Source organism: Azolla caroliniana, unplaced genomic scaffold, assembly GCF_043228905.1.
Source record: "Azolla caroliniana isolate FFs.n. ecotype wild unplaced genomic scaffold, voAzoCaro1.0.p SCAF_536, whole genome shotgun sequence".
Classification (NCBI taxonomy): Eukaryota; Viridiplantae; Streptophyta; class Polypodiopsida; order Salviniales; family Salviniaceae; genus Azolla; species Azolla caroliniana.
In genome coordinates, this window is record NW_028230971.1 from 1 (window position 1) to 18,729 (window position 18,729).

Here is an 18,729-nt window from a genome sequence, read left to right on the forward strand (position 1 = left end):
ATGTAGATGAAAACAACCTTCGAAGCTAAGATTCTAGTACATGTTTTTTAAAGAACTACTCGCAAGCTCATATTTTTTATTTCCTAAGATATTAGATGTCCAAATAACCAGGCTCTTCTTTCTCTGGAGAGGAAAACACACACAAATAATCTTTGAACATCATATGCTATAGTTAAGAATTCTTGAAACTACTATGAGCCATCACTTATTGTTTCCTTAAGATATTTTCGTTTACCATTTCTTTTCTCTATAATTTATCGTCATTGTCACTATCATTGTCTTCTTTTTCATTCATCGTAAAAAATTTATCATCCATTCAATCATTCATCATCATGAAAGCTACATACCATGCCATTCCAATTTTTGCACCATTCCATGATCAAGTGTACAAATGCCAATAAGAGACATAAACAAGATGGAAAAAACACTTTAATGTTGAGTAGAACCAAGAGTTGAGGTTTTCGAGATAAACCCAAAACCTTTGTTTAATGTGTCGATGAGAGTCATAGGAGACCTATAGACCAGTCCCCAGATATGGATAGTCAATTATGGTAGAGCATCATATAAGTTATGTCACAGGACCCATCAACAAATTATGATCATATTTAAATTACGTTGCCCTAAATTCATGAAGACACATGTTATTATAAAGTAACCCTAAATGTTCACCTATAATGAACAGCCCCATTACTAAAATGCTCAAACAAAAGTAAAGTACCATATATATTTGAACTTTTATTTCATAAATTGTACATTGTCTAGATATCAGATTGCAAAAAAGTGAGGCCATCATGAGTCATGACATATTTACTAATTATTAGACTTAGAAAATGTTGTCATGAAGTAGAATGTGACCAAACTCCCAAATAAAAGAGAATTACAAAGTAATGGAGAAATCAGAGGATTTGCTATTCCAAGTAGGTGTATTTGAGGTGGATTCTAAGGTGTGCGGGGGACCATGATTCGATATTGGTCGATCCGGACGTGATATGGGCAACGGTAGGAGATGGCCTTCAATGAGAATGTGTCGGACATTTCTCATGCTTGGCCGACACTCCGTTTCCGGGTGACAACAGTTGAGTGCCACATGAATGACCCCTCTCCACATCATCATCACTTTCTCAAACTCATCATGTATGCCATGGGCATCAAATTGCAACATGCCAGGGTCAAGTGAATCCATGAGATTGTCATTCATATGAAGGGTCCACACCCAATCCAGCAAATTCATCTTATCCGGGCTTAGGCTGAAATCGAGTACACGCCTACCGCACACAATCTCGAGGGCGAGGATGCCGAAACTGTACACGTCGGCTTTTTCCGTTGCTCGACCCGTGTACACCAACTCGGGTGCCATGTATCCCATGGTGCCCGCGGCTGTCGTGGTCGTCCATATCTTCTCATGCGACACTAGCCTCGCGAGACCAAAGTCCCCGAGCATTGGTTCCCAGTCTTTATTCAACAATACATTGGCTGCCTTCACATCTCTATGGATCACACACCCCCCGAGACCCTCATGTAGATATTCCAATGCGGTCGCCACGCCCACCAGTATCTTCCATCTCCGGTCGCTCGTTAGCACTACGGTCCCTCCCTCGATCTTATCCTTCGTGTAAAGTAGCTTATCGAGGCTACCATTGTCCGCGTACTCATACACCAACAATGCCTTCCCTTTCTCGTAGCACCAGCCTCTCAACCGCAACAAATTGCGATGCCGAATGCTGCTTATGATCCTCACCTCCGATGCGAAAGATGCCTCTCCACCCGCTTTCACATCGTCTTTCAGCTTCTTGATGGCCACTAGCTGCCGAGATGTCGGATGTTCATCGGGCAACATACCCTTGTAGACTTGGCTGAATCCACCCTCCCCAAGCAGCATTTTGTGACTGAAATTGTTGGTGGCTCTCTTCAACACATTGTAGCTAAATTGTCGGATGTCCGCGCTCGCCGCCTCATGTGCAGCATACAGTTCAGATTTCTTCGGCCTCAAGATGCAGCGTAATGGTCCACAGCCATTCCGGTAGGCAATGATGAATCCAATGACGACGATGATTAGGAAAAGCACTGAAAAAGAGATGACCAATATCAACCGAAGTTTCAGAGAAATTTTGGTTGGCTTACCATCGGAGGCAATGAAGTACCATGAGTAGATGGCATAGCCAGATGGCTTGGAATCGTTGGCATTTACAGTGGATCCGCTTGTTGCCGTGATGCCAACCCACATGGATGTGTGATTAAACACACTAGGATCGATGGAAGCTTGCAATATGAGGGATTCAGCTGTGCGTTCGAGAGGAATAGCATAGTCAGTCCTGTTCCCATAGTTCATCAGCCAAACTTTGACCATGTTTGTGGAGCCATCGAACTGAATCCAGGTTTGGAACCTGGAATTTCGATGCAAAGAGAGTGGATTGTTGTCACCGGAAGTATCGGTGGTGTTGATAGATTGCAAGCTATTGATGTCGATTCCGATGTGGCTAGAGCTCGGGTCGTTGAATTGGGGTGATTGCGCGATATCGAACTCGACTGCGAAGAAATCGTGACCAGGAAAGGAGGTAGTAGAATTGATGAAAGTGTCATTAGAGAGGCCAAGGTAGCCACCAGCACTGTTGTGTGGGAATGCCTTGTCTTGTGCAATGAAGAACGCCATTCCTTCTCCACTCAGATTGCTTCGGGTGATTATCTGGAAGGAGAAGAATGTGGAGAAGGAGACAATGACACCCGAATCGTCGAAAAATTTTATGGGTTGTTTGGAAACTACACGATTGGCGCTTCGATTGAGATTAGTGCTTGTGTCAGGGTTTGGGGTGAGCGACACGGTCTTCTCATTATCCAGGGTTGCTGTAGCTTCAGAATATCCCTCACCGCTCGGCACGATGGAAATGTCGAAATTAGAGAAGAAGTCGTCCGAACCTGGACCGAAGGCGAAGCCCTGAGACATGGCCATGGCCACGTTATGTGCCGTCGGCAATGACGATCCCAGAAAGCAAATGCCGAAGAGATTGGGTGGCGCACTTTGCAGTATCCATCGGATTTGCAACACGAACCAGACCAGATTGCGAGGCTTGAATTTCATTGTATGTGGCCGCGATGATTTAGAGAATCTATACTCTTTAGGATGTTGGGAAGAGTGACCTACAAGTCTTTATTTTCTTATGTATGTCATTAGGTTGCAGAAGAAGATAACATTGTGGCCTACTCTATCTAGGTATTTCATACATAATACACACAATCAGACCCAAACAATTCTTGAGTCTTGACTATTAACTCCCACATGGGTGGGGTCTGGTCTCCCTGTAAATTTTAATTCCTTAATTGATTTCTTTTATTGCAAATTGTGATATCAGTGCAATATCTTATCGTGAGAAGTTTTAATGATCACATATGTAGTAGAAAAAAGTCTAAACGATGGTTTAATGGTCCCAGATGAGTCTTAATTTTTTGAATATAATGACATTGGTTTCTTTTATTGCCAATTGTGATGTCATTACAATATTTTATGCTTTGAAGTAGTGATCACATATGTATTATTGGCAAAAATAAATGGTCAAAAATTATGGTTTGCTCTAAGTTGTCGCACTCATGAGCTTGGTCTAAGTTGGTTTGAAGTGGTGGGAGAATACAAAGGTTTGCAACTCTTGAAAAGTTAGACAAGTACATGAGAAGCTTAATTTAAATCTCATTAGAATCTTACTAAATTAATCAAAGATGAATGAGTAACTCAAGTTATGATTATAACTAAAATTATTAATCTTTGATTTGGTTTAAACAACAAGAAGACAATGAGTGATGTATGTAAACTAAGAGTTGGGACTCAGCCAATTTGGAGTTGGCCACATTTGGTTCTAGAGATCCCTCCCTCTCCACTTTTCGCTATCTACTACGGCCCGATCCACTATTGTTGGTCACAAGGGGCATGTTGTCCCCTTTACAAATTCTAAGATACCCATTGTCACCATCTCAACCCCTACACATAGAGAGAGTAAGGTCACTAAGACCAATGAAAGTGCAGTTCAAGCACCTTGGGCTCATCTTGCTAGTCTTTATGGGATCATCACCACATATGACCATGGCCATGTCTAACATCCTCTCCTTTGATCCAAGTAATTCGAGGACCTGCATCAACTCTATCTTTGATATCTCCATTGTGCATAGCGGTGGGCACCAATATTACAGAACTACGGCAAACCTAGATAATGCAAATATCTTGTGGATCATTCCGGATGCTAGCGAAACCCACAATCACAATCTAAGCGGCGGGCGTATCGTCTCCAAAGAATCGATCGAATTCTCGAACCATATGACAGGTGCCATTGACATGTCTTTTAACACATCCTTCTCCTTCCGGATTGTCACCCAATCGGATCGGAGTGGAGAAGGCATGGCCTTCTTCATTGGACAAGACAAGACATTCCCACATAGCAGTGCCGGTGCCTACCTTGGCCATTCCAATGTAACCCTCATGGAAAATACCTCCTTTCCCGGTCACAAGTTTTTCGCAGTCCGAGTTCGATATCTCGCAATCACCCCAATTTCATGACCCAAAATCTAGCCATGGCGGAATCGACATAAATAGCTTGAAATCTATTAAGACTATCGATACTTCAGGCATTCCCAGCCTCTCTCTGCTTCGAAATTTCAGTTTTCAAGCCTGGATTGAGTTCAATGCCTCCACAAACTTTTTGGTTGATGAACTATGAGGACAGTACCAACTATGCAAATTCGGTTGACTGCAAGGGTCAATCCCCAGTATTGCAAGCTTCCATTGATCCTAGTGTTTTTCAAGACACATCCATGTGGGTGGGCATCACGGCAACAAGTGGATCCGGCAATATCAAGCCCTCTATTCGTGGTACTTCTCGACCTTTGATGCGGCCAAGTCAGACCAACATTTCTCTTCTACTCAAATCCTCCAATCCTCCCAACCATGAGGAACTAGGGTTAATATTGGGCATCTCTTTTTCACTGCTTTTCCTTATCATCTTCATTGGGTACTTTACCATTGTTTACAAGAATGGGGGTGGGGCATTCTACTGCAACTTGAGGCCAAAGACATCTGAACTATGTGCTGCTTATGAAGAGGCCAATGCGGACATCCAACAATTTAGCTACAATGTGTTGAAGGGAGCCACCCACAACTTTATGACAAAATGGTGCTTGGAGAGGGTGGATTCGGCCAGGTCTACAAGGGTATATTGCCCGATGAAAATTCGACAACCCAACAGCTGGTGGCAATCAAGAAGCTCAAAGAGAATGTGAAAGAGGGTGGAGAGGCGACTTTCGCATCGGAGATGAGAATCATAAGCAGCATTTGGCATCGGAATTTGTTGCAGTTGAGAGGTTGATTGTACGAGAAAGGGAAGGCATTGTTGGTGTATGGATATGCCGACAATGGTAGGCTCGAGAAGCTACTTTACACGAAGGATTGGATCGAGGGTACAAACATACTGCTCACTAGGGAGCGGAGATGGAAGATACTGATGGGTGTGGCGACCGCATTGGAATATCTACACGAAGGTCTAGGGGGATGTGTGATCCATAGAGATGTCAAGGCAGCCAATGTATTGTTGAATAAAGACTGGGAATCAATGCTAGGGGACTTTGGTCCAGCGAGGCTAGTGTCACGTGACAAAATGGGGGCGACGATGACAACTGCAGACACAATGGGATACATAGCACCTGAGTTGACGTGTACAGTTTCGGCATCCTCGCCCTTGAGATTGCATGTGGTAGGCGTGTTCTTGATTTCAACCTTGGTCCAGAAGAGATGAACTTGTTGGATTGGGTGTAGACCCTTTACAAGAATGACAAGCTCATGGATTCACTTGACCCTCACGTGTTGCAATTTGATGTCCATACCATACATGATGAGTTTGGGAAGGTAATGATGATGTGGAGAGGGGTTATTCATTTGGCACTAAATTGTTGTCACCCGCAAACCGAGCATTGACCACCAAGCATGAGAGAAGTTTGATGCATTCTCATAGACCGATACCTGCTTCCGTTGCTCATGTCACGTCCAAATCAATGGATGAACAACAATACCCATTCAATCTTAGAGTTTACATCAAATCCTCCCACGACGGATGGCTCCACTAGTTTTCCTAGGAGTTTATAATCTTTTTGCCATTGGAATTGTGTACATTTTTGTTAATAACACTTTGTAATTCTGTCACCGACTTCTACATTGTTTGCACAATATACCATCATACATACCATTGAGTATGTCAAATCTACAGAACAATAAATGAAATATGACCGAAATGTTCTCATAAGAGGCAACATTCTACGGTTGCAAGTGCCTTGTTCATATCGTTATAATCCTCACTCCATGATTAAGGGCAACCCCTAACATCTTAGAGTGTACATAAAATCTAATTAAAGGGGATCAGTCCTCTAGTTTCTCTTCAAGTTTATAATATAATGTTAAAGTCAAAACACAAAATAATAACTTCCTTTTGATCCAACCTTCTATGAAGAACAAATGTCATCAACATTTTACAAACTTGTGCACCTGTTTATTTACACCAAACTATGATTTCTATAGGTGCTTTGACATTAAATTTTATACAAGTGGCAACCCCATAACTAGGTACAAGGCTCTGTTCTTGTTGGCATGGAACACCCAAGAATTGTCTGGCATTTACAGGCCACCCAAGAATTGCTACATCAGCATTGAGAGATGCTTTAAACACAAAATATTTTGAAATACAAGGTGCACCATTGCCTTATTTTCGTGGATCATAACCATCATGCATTCAAGCTTTTTGACAGGAGATCAAAGGAGGTCTTTACTCCCATGTGATTGGACATACTGGTTATTTACTAAGGTGAACCCCTTCTAACATGTTGCATTGCAAGCATTATCTCACCATTCATGAAAGAACCAGAAATTTGATTAGTGATTACTCGGGCATTAATGTGCACTCAGGTCACCAATTTTTGTTATGCATCTACACATTTAGTCTCAACTCAATTTCAAAGATATCACACCTTAAGTCCTTCCTCAGTCAAGCATCATTTCCGTGGGTGATTGATGGTGGTTCATGAACCAGCTCCATGGAACACTATACTTTACCTATGTATAGGTTTCACTATGGAAATTTGTTACCTCCCTCCAGCTTATTTCATATTAAGAGCATCCCATGAGATCACTAAAGATAAATGTCAGTAGTCTTATTGCAAGGAAATAGCAATAATTGGAAACCCTAGCTGAATAGACCATGTAGTCAAATGCAATCCGATGGTTCTTCATTTATATCTAGCATCAAGCTTCTTCACTATAGGTGTTCACAAACCTGTCTAAATTAATATACGCATGTGCAAGTGCACCTTAGAAATGGATGTTAATGATCAAGAGCTCGGATCAACGTGTTAAACATAAGCACACAATGTTCTCATCCAGAACATTTACTATGTACACACATACAGTAGTAATGGAGAACAAGAACAAAACATATATTTGTATTACAAAATCTGGTTTGGGAGATAGCCAGTCGTCACCTAAATCAAGATGAAAGAATAGAAGCCTTGCTTAAATACAACCGAGAAACTTTAAAGTGAAGTTTCCAATGCGACATCTGAGGCTGAGATCATCGGGTTCAGTAACTCAAGTGCACAAACACACTCAATATGTGGAGTGTGAGGGAACATATCCACCGGTTGCACACTCAACAACCGATATGCTCCATCTAAATCTGCTCCTGGCTGCATGGAATTCAACTCTATAGTTAGTTGGTTGATTGGTAGGTTGGTTGGTTGGTTGGTTTATATGTTTGCAGATTAATTCTCATTAGTTCACAACAATTCCGCAAGCCACTTAAACTTAGAACATTGTTAAAAGGAAGAGAAAATTTTAATAAAATTTGTGCTACCTGGCATTGGATTATTGACTACATGATTAAGTTTTGAATTTGGTATAACAATAATGGGGGTTGAACTGTGAAACACTTGAGTCTTTCTTCACTTTCCCACAAGACCTTAAGTTTTCATTATTTCCCCAAATGCCCTTTGGTAAAACCCCATTTCAAGAAATTATATGGGCTATCATCTCCTTTTTTCTCTTTCAGGGTTGACCACAGCATTTGGGGGAATAAAGAAAAATTCAGGTATTTTGGAGTTCTTTACCGTTTTGAAGAAGATAACCACAAAAAATTAACAAAATAAAACAATAACAAGGAACAGGGGAATATGAAAATTCTGGGAACTTCCCACACAAATAGAAAGTCTTACCAGGCCATGAGCAAGATAATCCAAATCTCGAGCACACGTGGCAGGATTGCATGAGACGTAAACAATGCGTGGGGGTCTTTGCTTTAGAAGGTACTTCACTAAATCAGGATGCATTCCAGGCCTGTTTGGATCTGTTGAAGATGATGGTGAAGGAGATCATTCAGCCAAGTTCAAAGTTCTATGATTGAGTTATGGCGTCAAAAATCAACAGGTTCCTTTTTCTTTATTTTGTCAGATTGTAATAATGCCACAGCCATGAAAACGCCCAATCGTTGTCATAGCCTAGATAGATGTGAAGCACACAAAGATATGAAATATTTTCTTTGTTATATATACCCCACTACCAATAAAAAATGGAAAAGAAATATATACATGAAAGACCTTAACTATATTGTATATACCCCTTTTACAACAGAAAGATGGAAAAAAAGTTAACTATATTATATATACCCCTTTTACAACAGAAAGATGGAAAAGAAGTATGTGCATCAAAGAAAAACTTTGATTTCCTCTGCTACTCTCATCAACCTTAATGATTGGACATTTTCATGGCTACCATGTTCTTACACTTGTCTAAAGAAAGAGAAAATAACTGACCAGATTTTCCACTGATGGATTAAGGGTCTCTGGAAACGGAGAGATAATTCCAAAGACCATTGGTCTCTGGAAACGGAGAGATATTCCAAAGACGATTACACCATGACCAAGAGATTCTTATCCAAACATTTCACAATGAGAAACACCACGGTTTAGGATCTATATTGTTCTTCAGCATCTAGGTTGACTCTGAATTGTTTGAACTTAACAATTCCATAGGGCAAACGCCCTGTAAGAATGCAAGGGAACTAATTGTTGGCTAGGAAAACGGTGATATGAAACTTCCCATTTTCTTTATACATCTAATATCCTAAACTGCATATAGAAGGTGTATTGCAATCAGACAAATACCTACAGAAAAATGTTCATAACGCAATATCTATTATAAATCTCTAAAAGTCTTCTTGAATCCTAGTTGCATCATATCTTTGTTAGATTCCTTCTGAAAGGTGAACGAGGTACTAGGTTGAGAATTAATATACTAAATCCTATATATATCACCCGTGGTCATAGAAAAATGTTTACAGATGATGATGTCAGTGTATAAAATTAGAAACTTTCACAATACCATACCAATAATGACTACATCAGGCTGAGGAATTTGATCTGCAAAATCCTTGTTTATCTTATTCAAATCTCCTTGTATGAAAGTGGCGTTTGTTATGTCATTTCTAGCAGCATTTCGGCGTGCATCAGCAACAGCCTCTGGAACAACTTCATAACCATAAACATGCTTGACTCTACATAGCATTTAGCATATTTACCAGAGACGTTTGAAACAAATTAGCACAATGAAGTTATGGAAATCCTGAATACAAAAGAATAATCTAGCAAGATTCAAACAACCTTTTTGCAAGGGTCAGCCCTATCGTACCAGTCCCACAAAATAGATCAAGTACTACTTCCTTGCCATTTCCTTCCAGGCCAGCTGCTTGTTCTACCAAATCATAAAGAATTTCAGCCTGCCAAAAATTTTAAGGATGCAGTTAGAATCTCCAAGGATTAAATGCTGAATCAAGTTTTTAGAAAAATGTATAGTTCAAGGACACCTGACGAGGATTAGTTTGAAAAAATGAGTTTGCTGATATCTCGAATACTAATCCATTGATGCATTCTGTGATTGTTGAGCTTCCATACAAAACATGTTCTTCTTCCCCAGCAGCAGTATTTCCAATACTCGAATTAATGTTATTTACAATGCTAACCTGCAAATTATATGAAGCCATGTGCATAGATTCTGAGATTTGATTTGCTATAGTTGGATGTTCTCAACAATATAAAACAAACAGCTATTCAAACGTTTTACTTAACATTCACCCCGTCTTATTGTAATGCTCAACTATCTATACTAAGAGTGCAGGTTTGTGTGAAAATTATTCAAAAACATGCAAAGAAATGTGTCGCTGATTGTATAATAGTGAAAAACACGTATTATGAGAGAGCTATATAGCAATGTGAGTGCAAATGGCTAGACATATTGGTTGGAATGCAGATGTCTCTCCAGCCTAGATTTATCTACAGAACCCTTGGATGTCTACGAGACACAGCTATAAATGAAAAACATTCATGACAAACACGTAAATATTCTAAAATATCAATATTCCCAGATTAAGTCACACAGTTGAAAAACTACAGTATCATGCATGATACATAACTTTGAATGCCAGATAGCCACCCATTCATACAGTAGGTAGTGCCACCAATCCAAGTTTCTACCACATCTATAAATTTGATGGTCTCTCAGCTGTAAAAGAAAATAGGAAGATGGCATGGAAAAGAGGAGAAAAACAACCCAGTCCAAGAAAGACAATCAGAAATCTCAGAATGTCCTGATTGGAGTACCAATTAATATCATTATTTAATAAGGATCTCCATCCTATTCAACATAACCTGAAGCAAAAAAAAATGTAAGAAACTCTTGAGTGATTCGTGTTGACTGTAGCTCTATTAAATTCCATTGGCCACTGCCAGACCCCCATATCATGATGATATACCCCACCAGATTTCCTTCCACACACTTTTAGAAGACTCATTTTAGGAAAACCTGTGAAAATCACATCATCCAGAAACTAGCATACAGATATGGATGCTTCTCTGGAAATATAAATTCTTATACTTTTAGAAGACTCGTTTTAGGAAACCAGTGAAAATCACATTATCCAGAAACTAGAATACAGATATGGATGCTTCTCTGGAAATATAAATTCTTACACTTTTAGAAGACTCATTTTCGGAAAACCTATGAAAATCACATCATCCAGAAACTAGAAGACGGATAAGGATGCTTCTCTGGGTATATAAAAAATACATTTTTGAAAATGGTGAAGAAAGACATGGACACACCACTACTTTGAACTTACCACATCATGCACTCCAGCTACCAGCTCATTTACATGCTGAAGTCACAAAATTCACCATGAGCTGGATATCACCTGTTTCAGGTTCTCTATACCAATCAATCATTAAGCTGTTACTGAAAATAATCTGTTGAAAGTAACTTTCCACATTATTTTTGAGGTCTTTATGTTGTTTTCTTTCCTGGTATAAGTGGGACATAAAAACCCAAAAAACAGCAAGGAGTAGGCAACAAAGAGTATACCTGCCAGATCGTATAACGAGATGTTTCAGAAAACCCTGATGTGTATGTGTGTCATATGGTGGGAGCTCCTGTGTACGAGTACTGCAATAATGTTGAACTATCTCAAGAACCTGCAAGAAGTATATCTTCATAACTTGCAACTTTCTTCTTGCAAATTTTAATACCAACTTTGGAATGAACTGCCAATCTTCTTAGAGATAACAAAACACACCCAGCTGGAAAAAAAATCCCTTCTGTAGAAAAATATATGCATAGAGTTATTTTCACTCTGTGTAGCATTAGGTACAGCTGTTAAAGAACCTTATTAGCAGAGTCTTGTTGCAACAAGCACTTATTGATGGAGAGAACTTTATCAAAGCGTCCTGGTGCGTGTAGCCCTAAAGCAAATCCGTTCTCGTTAGATTGTACTGCACTGTCAAATTCATCTCTTGGTGTCCATTTCTTTGTGCCATAAGAGAACTCCATCTGTAATATGTGTGTAGTCAATAGAAGATAAGATGAGATAAAACTTTATTGTAATGGCTCAATGTTTAAAAATCTAGAAAGCAAGTGTGTCAAGTTTGATCATTCATATTTTCTCACCACCTAACCTATGACTATGCTCCTGTTGCTACTGGCTATTTAGCACATGTTTTTGGATACATGGACCATCTCAGTTGCTGATACAGAATTAGGACAAATTTTACAAGACCTTACACTCCAAAGTGGAGCATCAGCAAGAAACAGATGGACTTTTAAAGCCTCAAGAGCAATGATGAACGAAAGAATTTAACAGGTAATGGACACAAGTAGTGTGAATATTGTGAAGAAAACTTTGAATGCTAAAATTAGTCCCGAGGAGAGATTAGAATTTGTAAGGAGTGCCCCTACTAGAGACTGTTTGAATACTAATCAGATGTGATACATCTCAAAGTGGCTGAGATGCCTTCCATATATCCATGTATCTCATGAAAATTGGATCCTAAAGTGTGTTTGTTGGGTATACAAAGATTAGACAACCTAATATATGTTACTTTTGAACTACTACAGAGAAACATGTAGGTAGCAGTATCAGTTTAGATGAGTTGAACAAGTGATAAGAATCCAACATGGCTAAAGTAAATGACAATGTAGGGGCTGAAATTTACATCAAGAGCAATGTTCTACAGTGAAATTAAACCCAAGGGGCTGCTCAGAGAGCAAACAATCCATTACAATGGTCAAGCAAGATTTATATAATATTGAATCAGCAAGTATGGATAGTTCAAAACCAAACAACGGGAAGACATTATAGTTTATGCAAACTAAATTATTTAAATAATTGCCAAGAATTTAAACTTTATGATTCATTTTGCAAACATGCTGTGAATCTTAAAATTCAGCCCCATGAAGGTTCATACCTTGTTACGATAATGAAATGGAGATTTGCATCCTATAATCCCCTTCATAAAGCTCCCAGAGTCACTCCCAAATCTTCCAAGCCTTGAAATTAAATCAAAGACTTGTTGTTCTTTGGCTTCAAGTTGTGCGTCATACGCCAAATTCTGCATTTTACAACCTCCACAATCTGCTGCATGTTCACATGGAGCAACAACAGCATTGTGGTGAGGTGAAAGTGTTTCTATTTTGATCGCCTGTCAAGATTTTGATACCATCTCTCTCTCTCTCTCTCTCTCTCTCTCTCTCTCTCTCTCTCTCTCTCTCTCTCTCTATTTTAGTTTTACTTTTGATGAATGGCTAAATACCCCATTTTTGTTGTGAAACAATTGTCTCATGGACCAATTTTGGTCTTAGAATACGTTAATATATCTTTCTTTCTCTCTCTCCAAAGACAAAAGTTACAATATATCTAACTTGAGAATCTCACATGTGCTGAAAACCAGATTCCCTCGTCTCTTTTTATCTTATTTACTTGTATATTTACTGAGTGATATTTACTTTATTTTGATTTGTTCTTCTCAAAGACAAGACAACACTTAAGATGTAATCTATTGTTTGGTCTTATAGGCCATTTTGGCCTCTTAAAAGACATTAATATATCTTTCTTTCTTCAAGAATCAAGAAGCAAGCATTGTTTCTTAACTAATCAAAGCAAATGTTGAGAATAAATCTAGCCTTGAGGCAAATGAAGATGCAATCATGAAAAAATGGAAATATTTCCTCATTAAGAAGACAACAAAAGAAAATTTCGATGAAGTTTGTGCAACCAAATCTACTTCTAAGAATGTGTTAGATGCCAAAGAGCTATATGAAAGAGAAAAACAAAAGAAAAATGTTACTATTAGAGGGATGTAAGAAGAAACATCAAAGAATGCACTCACCCTTGCTAAGAACATCGCAAAATTCTTTGAAGATCACTTTGCTATGTGTGATGTTATGGTATGTGGAGCACACATTGTTGGTCATTGACAAATGTTCTGACATGTCTTCTAGCCTCTAGAGGAGGAAGTGTAGTTAATTATGTATTGGTGAAAGAATGTGAAGCATTCATAGTGAATACATTCAGTATTGGCTGATTGTCACCTACCTCGGACCACAAGCCTTCATACTTGCACATTGCAAACAAAAACTCACACATTTACTAATGCATTACAGTACGAACGGAAAAGCAGTGCACTATGGTCACTATGCAATTTTATGCAACCTCACTATGGAAAATCTAATATATATGCAAATGAGGTAGAGGGATATGTCATGAACCTCTCCCTTAGTAAAGATGCGAAAACAAATTGGGAGAGATTGAAGGATGCCATTCTCAAGGTACGGTATCAACATTTTAGCGCAAGTGGACATTGGGTGCTTAGTTTCCTATGCAATGCTTGGTCTGATGAAGAATGTGAGGCCCGTCTCAAAATGTTCAAGCTTGCAAAAGATAAAGATGAGAAAGCCCTAACAATGTATTGAAGAATGGTGAGGAGGATGAAAAGGCAATACTATCAAATGCAAGAGAAGAAAAAAATATGCCAATGTTTAAAATCTAACCAAAGTTAGCATGGAGACAACTTAAGGGGAAAAAGGAAGATAGAATTAATGAATTCACCAATGAAAAGATGGAACAATATGTACGTAGGCTTTATATGCATGACACGATAATGCCTATGACATTGAGTATTGAAACACCATATAAGGCATGTGTATCTATTAAAGATGTTAATAGAGGGGCAAAAACGATGTCTAATCGCAAAGCCGCATATGCAAGTGTAATGACAAATGAGCTCTTGAAATGGACAAGATCACAAACTCGCCAATGAATAGCAACTATGATGAACCAAGCTATGAAGCAAGGTTTCCCAGAAGATTGACTCATGAATTGGATTAAACCAATTTATAGAGGGGCTATAAAAAGTTGGTATCCAACAATCGAACTATCGTGGTTAGTTTAGTTATGGCCAAGTTATATAGCCCTATCATGGAGCAAAAGATTAGCTCATGGGCTGAACATCATCACAAACGAGCATTTGGTCAAGTAAGCCTTAGACCAAAACATTCAATTATTGTGGAAGAAAGTTGACTTCAAGGGGAAACACTATATTGTTGTTCTATGGACTTTAAGAAAGCCTTTGACACTATAGCAAGGAGTGAACTTTGGAAAAGAATTATAGAGATCGGAATGCCATTAGCATATAGAGAAGTTGTAGCATGATTGAGTTAGGTGCCAAATGAAAATGGATAGAGGTTTCACAAAGTATTTTTTGAGCAACATGGTGGTCAAGCAAGGTGCCCTCTCCCTCCCACATTCTTTGGTCTATGCATTGATAGAAGAAATAGTAAACGAGGCGGCAAAAGAAGAAGGATTGGATGGTCCAAAACTCAATGCATGAGCTAATTTTTGTACTCCTATATGTTGACGATGTTGTTTTATTCTCATATAACTTGGATGATATGCAACACTTCCTTAATATCTTGGAAATATTATGTCTTGGAAATATTATGTCAAATCAGCAAGCTAATTGTTGACATAGACAAAAACAAAAATGATGGCAATAAAGGCAATATAGCTAAGATACTACCCCGCATTTATATGTGATGATGAGAGAGAGAAAAAAGATAGGGAAGAGAAGAGGCAGAGAAAAGAATACTTCAATATAGTATTAAGAAAAGAATACAATCCTCTTAAACTCCAAAAGTAACAACCCCAAATAATTACTTCAATATACTATTCGTAAAATAGTCTTTCCTTCTTCTCTCTTTCTTCTACTAATCATCTTCTCACTTATTCTAATCTTCTTATTCTTCCTTACTTCTTCTTGTAGATCTTCTACTCTTCCTTCTCCTTTATAACTATTCTATTCCCCATTTGTCTCTCCCAATCGCTAAGAATACCCTCATACTTATAGGTTTTTAGTTGCGTTATTCTTGCTTTTTCTTTAAATTTTCTTTTCTTTAACATATCCTCGAGTTTGTGTGGTGCGTTTTTCATATCATTATTTCTAGTTTGTCATCCAAATTTGTCATATAAGAAAGCTCCCTTTGTCAGCTTTCTTACGAATCTTTTCTTTTGAAATTTGGATAAGAGATGAAGTTATGAGCTTTTTTCTTTACCTTGCTTTTTCCCTGCGTTTTTCTTCTTTTCTACTTTTTCTACTTTTGAAAAACGCCTTTAACTTTATATCTCTTCAATTTCATTCATCTTTTAACTCTTGAACCTTTCATATTGTGCTCTATTCTTTTATACCTTCGCATCCAATGAATTTGTCACGGTCTTTTCCTACGAGCAAAAATCGACTTCACAATATGCAAGGGAGAACTAATACAAGTGCAAAGCTTCAAATATCTTGGTATAAATGTCCCATCGACAAATAGGTGGAATGTATGCTATGAGTCTCGACTTCAAACGGGTTGGAAAAGTTATTATATGTTCAAGAATCAATAAAACCAAAGTGATACTTGAGGACAAGAAGTGAGATTGATGTTATTCAATGTTATGGTGGTTCAAATGTTGCTTTATGGAGTGAAGGCTTGGGGTGTTACTATCTCCAAAAACATTGTCTTATAAAGTTTGTAAAAGTTAAGAAACAAATGGCATACACCCTCCTCCTCCTTAAGAGGTGATCACTACGCATTGAGATCATGGCCATGGAAAGGGTTGTTGAATGCATACTTAAGGTTCAAAAAGGCCCCTCATAACAACTTTCTAGATTTGCATAGGAATCAAGCAAAAAGATCCAAAAGACACAAAAGAATAAATTTGTGTTTTGGTTAGATGCAAGATATGGAAAAATGGTTTGGTAGATGGGATGCAACACACTTGCTTCATGATGCATCACTACATTCCTCTATAAATGAGCCATTTTCACAATGCCAATGTATCATAACATGGTACAAATGTGGAGGCTCACGCTTCACAAATTACACGACACATGTTGCACCTAACTACAAAACCATATTCTTCGTGAAACGAGAAAACCATACACTCGATGCGTGCTAAAGCCCATCCCATTGTTTGCCATTCAGACCATTGCTTCCATGCGACTTAGCTCACATGCATTGCAATGTGAGATGGGGTGTCGGGGCACAAGTGATGACAGTGGTTGACTATGCACACTTTGCCCTAAACAAGTTCGAGAGTCTGAGTACCACATTTTGATACAATACTCTACCTTTGATCATATTTGACCACGCTTTCCACACATCTTTGACCAAACCCAATCTTTGCACAAATTCCTCATAACCACAATGTGCACTCTCAATTGCAACATTTATTGGTAAAGTTCTTGAACATCAAGAGTTGCTACTCACTTTCAAATGTATTATGTGAGTCTAAGTATCACATTTTGATACAATGCTCTACCTTTGATCATATTCGACCACGTTTTCCACACATCTTTGACCACACCCAATCTTTGCACTAATTCCTCTCACAGCCACAATGCGCACTCTCGATTGCAACATTCATTGGTAAAGTTATTGAACATCGAGTGTCGTTACTCACTTTTAGATGTATTATGTGAAATGTAATAATTTGGTCTCATAGGTTATATTTGACCTCTGAAGATGATAATAGAATCTATCTATCTATCTTTCTCGGCCTAATAACCCATAAACCCTAAAAAACACTTAAACTCTTAATCCAATTCTACTTGAAATAAGAGCTCGTGAAAAAAGAAAAAATACAAGAGCTAGATAAGAGTTCCTTAAATAAAAATAATAACCTAAATAACAAAATTTACTCTCTAAACCAAAACAGTAACTATATAAGAAGCAAAGCTAAATGGAATTAATTAAATAGAAAATAAATATTTAAAATGTGTACCTCTGCAAAGCTTCCTTTCTTCTTGGTTATTAAGGCAATCAATCTCTCCCCTGGTAGAGCTCTGTCACAGAGCACAACAAAGCCAGTGTCCACTGTCTTGCAAACACCTTTCCCTTTGAAAGCAAGGCTTTCGCAAAGCATCTCCAGTCTCTGTCCTTTTTCAGGGAAAACAAAAACCTTCTTCCGAGGCTTCATGTCTCCATTGACAGTTTCATGATTAGTATCATCAGAAGAAGAAGGAAAATGAAGAGGAGCCACTTCTTCGCCTTCTGCAACTTCTGTTGCTGCTGCTGCTGATATGAGAGGTTTAAGGTTTACCGCAGTTTGGCAAGGCGCGAGGGTTAAAGAAGAGAAAGGTTTTGCAAAGAGAAGGAAACGAGGTAGAGTGCGAGTAGGGCATTGCACGAACACCATAGCCAGCCAGCTCGCTGTCTGTCTGTCTGTCTGTCTCGGAACACAGAGTCCGCGCAGTTTATCTCCTTCGTCTTCTTCTTCTTCTTCTTCTTCCATTGTGCTCTCTACATATGAAAATGCCCACTCTTTTGTATATATTTACAAAAATGGCCACTCTTTTCTACCCCTATTTGTAAATGGCTTCTGATAGAGTTCTTTTTTGAGTGGCATCAAGTGACATACTTCATCTCTCTCTCTCTCTCTCTCTCTCTCTCTCTCTCTCTCTCTCTCTCTCTCTCTCTCTCTCTCACTTCCTCTCTGAACGGCTCTTTCTGTCGTCGTCATTGTCTGCAGCCGTCATCGTAGTCGTCGTTGTCTGCATGTCGTCGTCATCGTCTGTCGTTGTCGCCGCCGTCTGTCGTTGCAACCGTCATTTGTCGCCGCCACCGTCGAATGTCGTTGTAACCGCCGTCTGTCGTCCTTTTGGTTTTGGTTTGTGGCACAGTTGCCATTGTCGACCGTCGTTGTCACCTACACCTCTTACGACGTTGTCGGTTGCATAGACGAGAGAGTACAAATGTGCTTCTACACTTGTACCTAGCGCGCAAGACATCGATACTCGGCTAAGTTTTTCTGTCCTTTTTCTTTCTTTTATCTTTTGAATTACAACATGACT

General features: G+C 38.9%; 1 protein-coding gene, 1 long non-coding RNA gene and 2 pseudogenes across 3 annotated transcripts; 1 reads left to right on the top strand and 3 right to left on the bottom strand.

Moving 5' to 3' along the window:
* Nucleotides 1-846: 846 nt before the first annotated feature.
* On the bottom strand, nucleotides 847-3,149 carry LOC147848000 (putative L-type lectin-domain containing receptor kinase S.7). Its single transcript, XM_087338684.1, has one exon. The coding sequence runs from the start codon at nucleotides 3,074-3,076 to the stop codon at nucleotides 878-880; it is 2,199 nt and encodes a 732-aa protein (XP_087194810.1). The 5' UTR covers nucleotides 3,077-3,149; the 3' UTR covers nucleotides 847-877.
* A 1,374-nt stretch (nucleotides 3,150-4,523) lies between these two features.
* LOC147848001 (putative L-type lectin-domain containing receptor kinase S.5) lies at nucleotides 4,524-5,978 on the top strand (annotated as a pseudogene).
* A 1,470-nt stretch (nucleotides 5,979-7,448) lies between these two features.
* LOC147848002 (uncharacterized) lies at nucleotides 7,449-18,140 on the bottom strand (annotated as a pseudogene). Its single transcript, XR_015532163.1, has 10 exons — nucleotides 17,661-18,140; nucleotides 12,808-13,041; nucleotides 11,729-11,893; nucleotides 11,429-11,538; nucleotides 11,190-11,275; nucleotides 9,879-10,034; nucleotides 9,676-9,791; nucleotides 9,403-9,569; nucleotides 8,233-8,363; nucleotides 7,449-7,707 (listed from the first exon to the last, which is right to left on the bottom strand). The product of XR_015532163.1 is annotated as an uncharacterized LOC147848002 (transcript).
* On the bottom strand, nucleotides 8,521-9,345 carry LOC147848003 (uncharacterized). The gene is made up of 3 exons (XR_015532164.1): nucleotides 8,929-9,345; nucleotides 8,775-8,893; nucleotides 8,521-8,667 (listed from the first exon to the last, which is right to left on the bottom strand). It is a non-coding gene; the product is annotated as an uncharacterized LOC147848003 (long non-coding RNA).
* Nucleotides 18,141-18,729: the final 589 nt, after the last annotated feature.

Coding starts and splice junctions, on each gene's coding strand:
- LOC147848000 (XM_087338684.1), bottom strand. CDS start 3,076: ATGAAATTCAAGCCTCGCAATCTGGTCTGGTTCGTGTTGCAAATCCGA.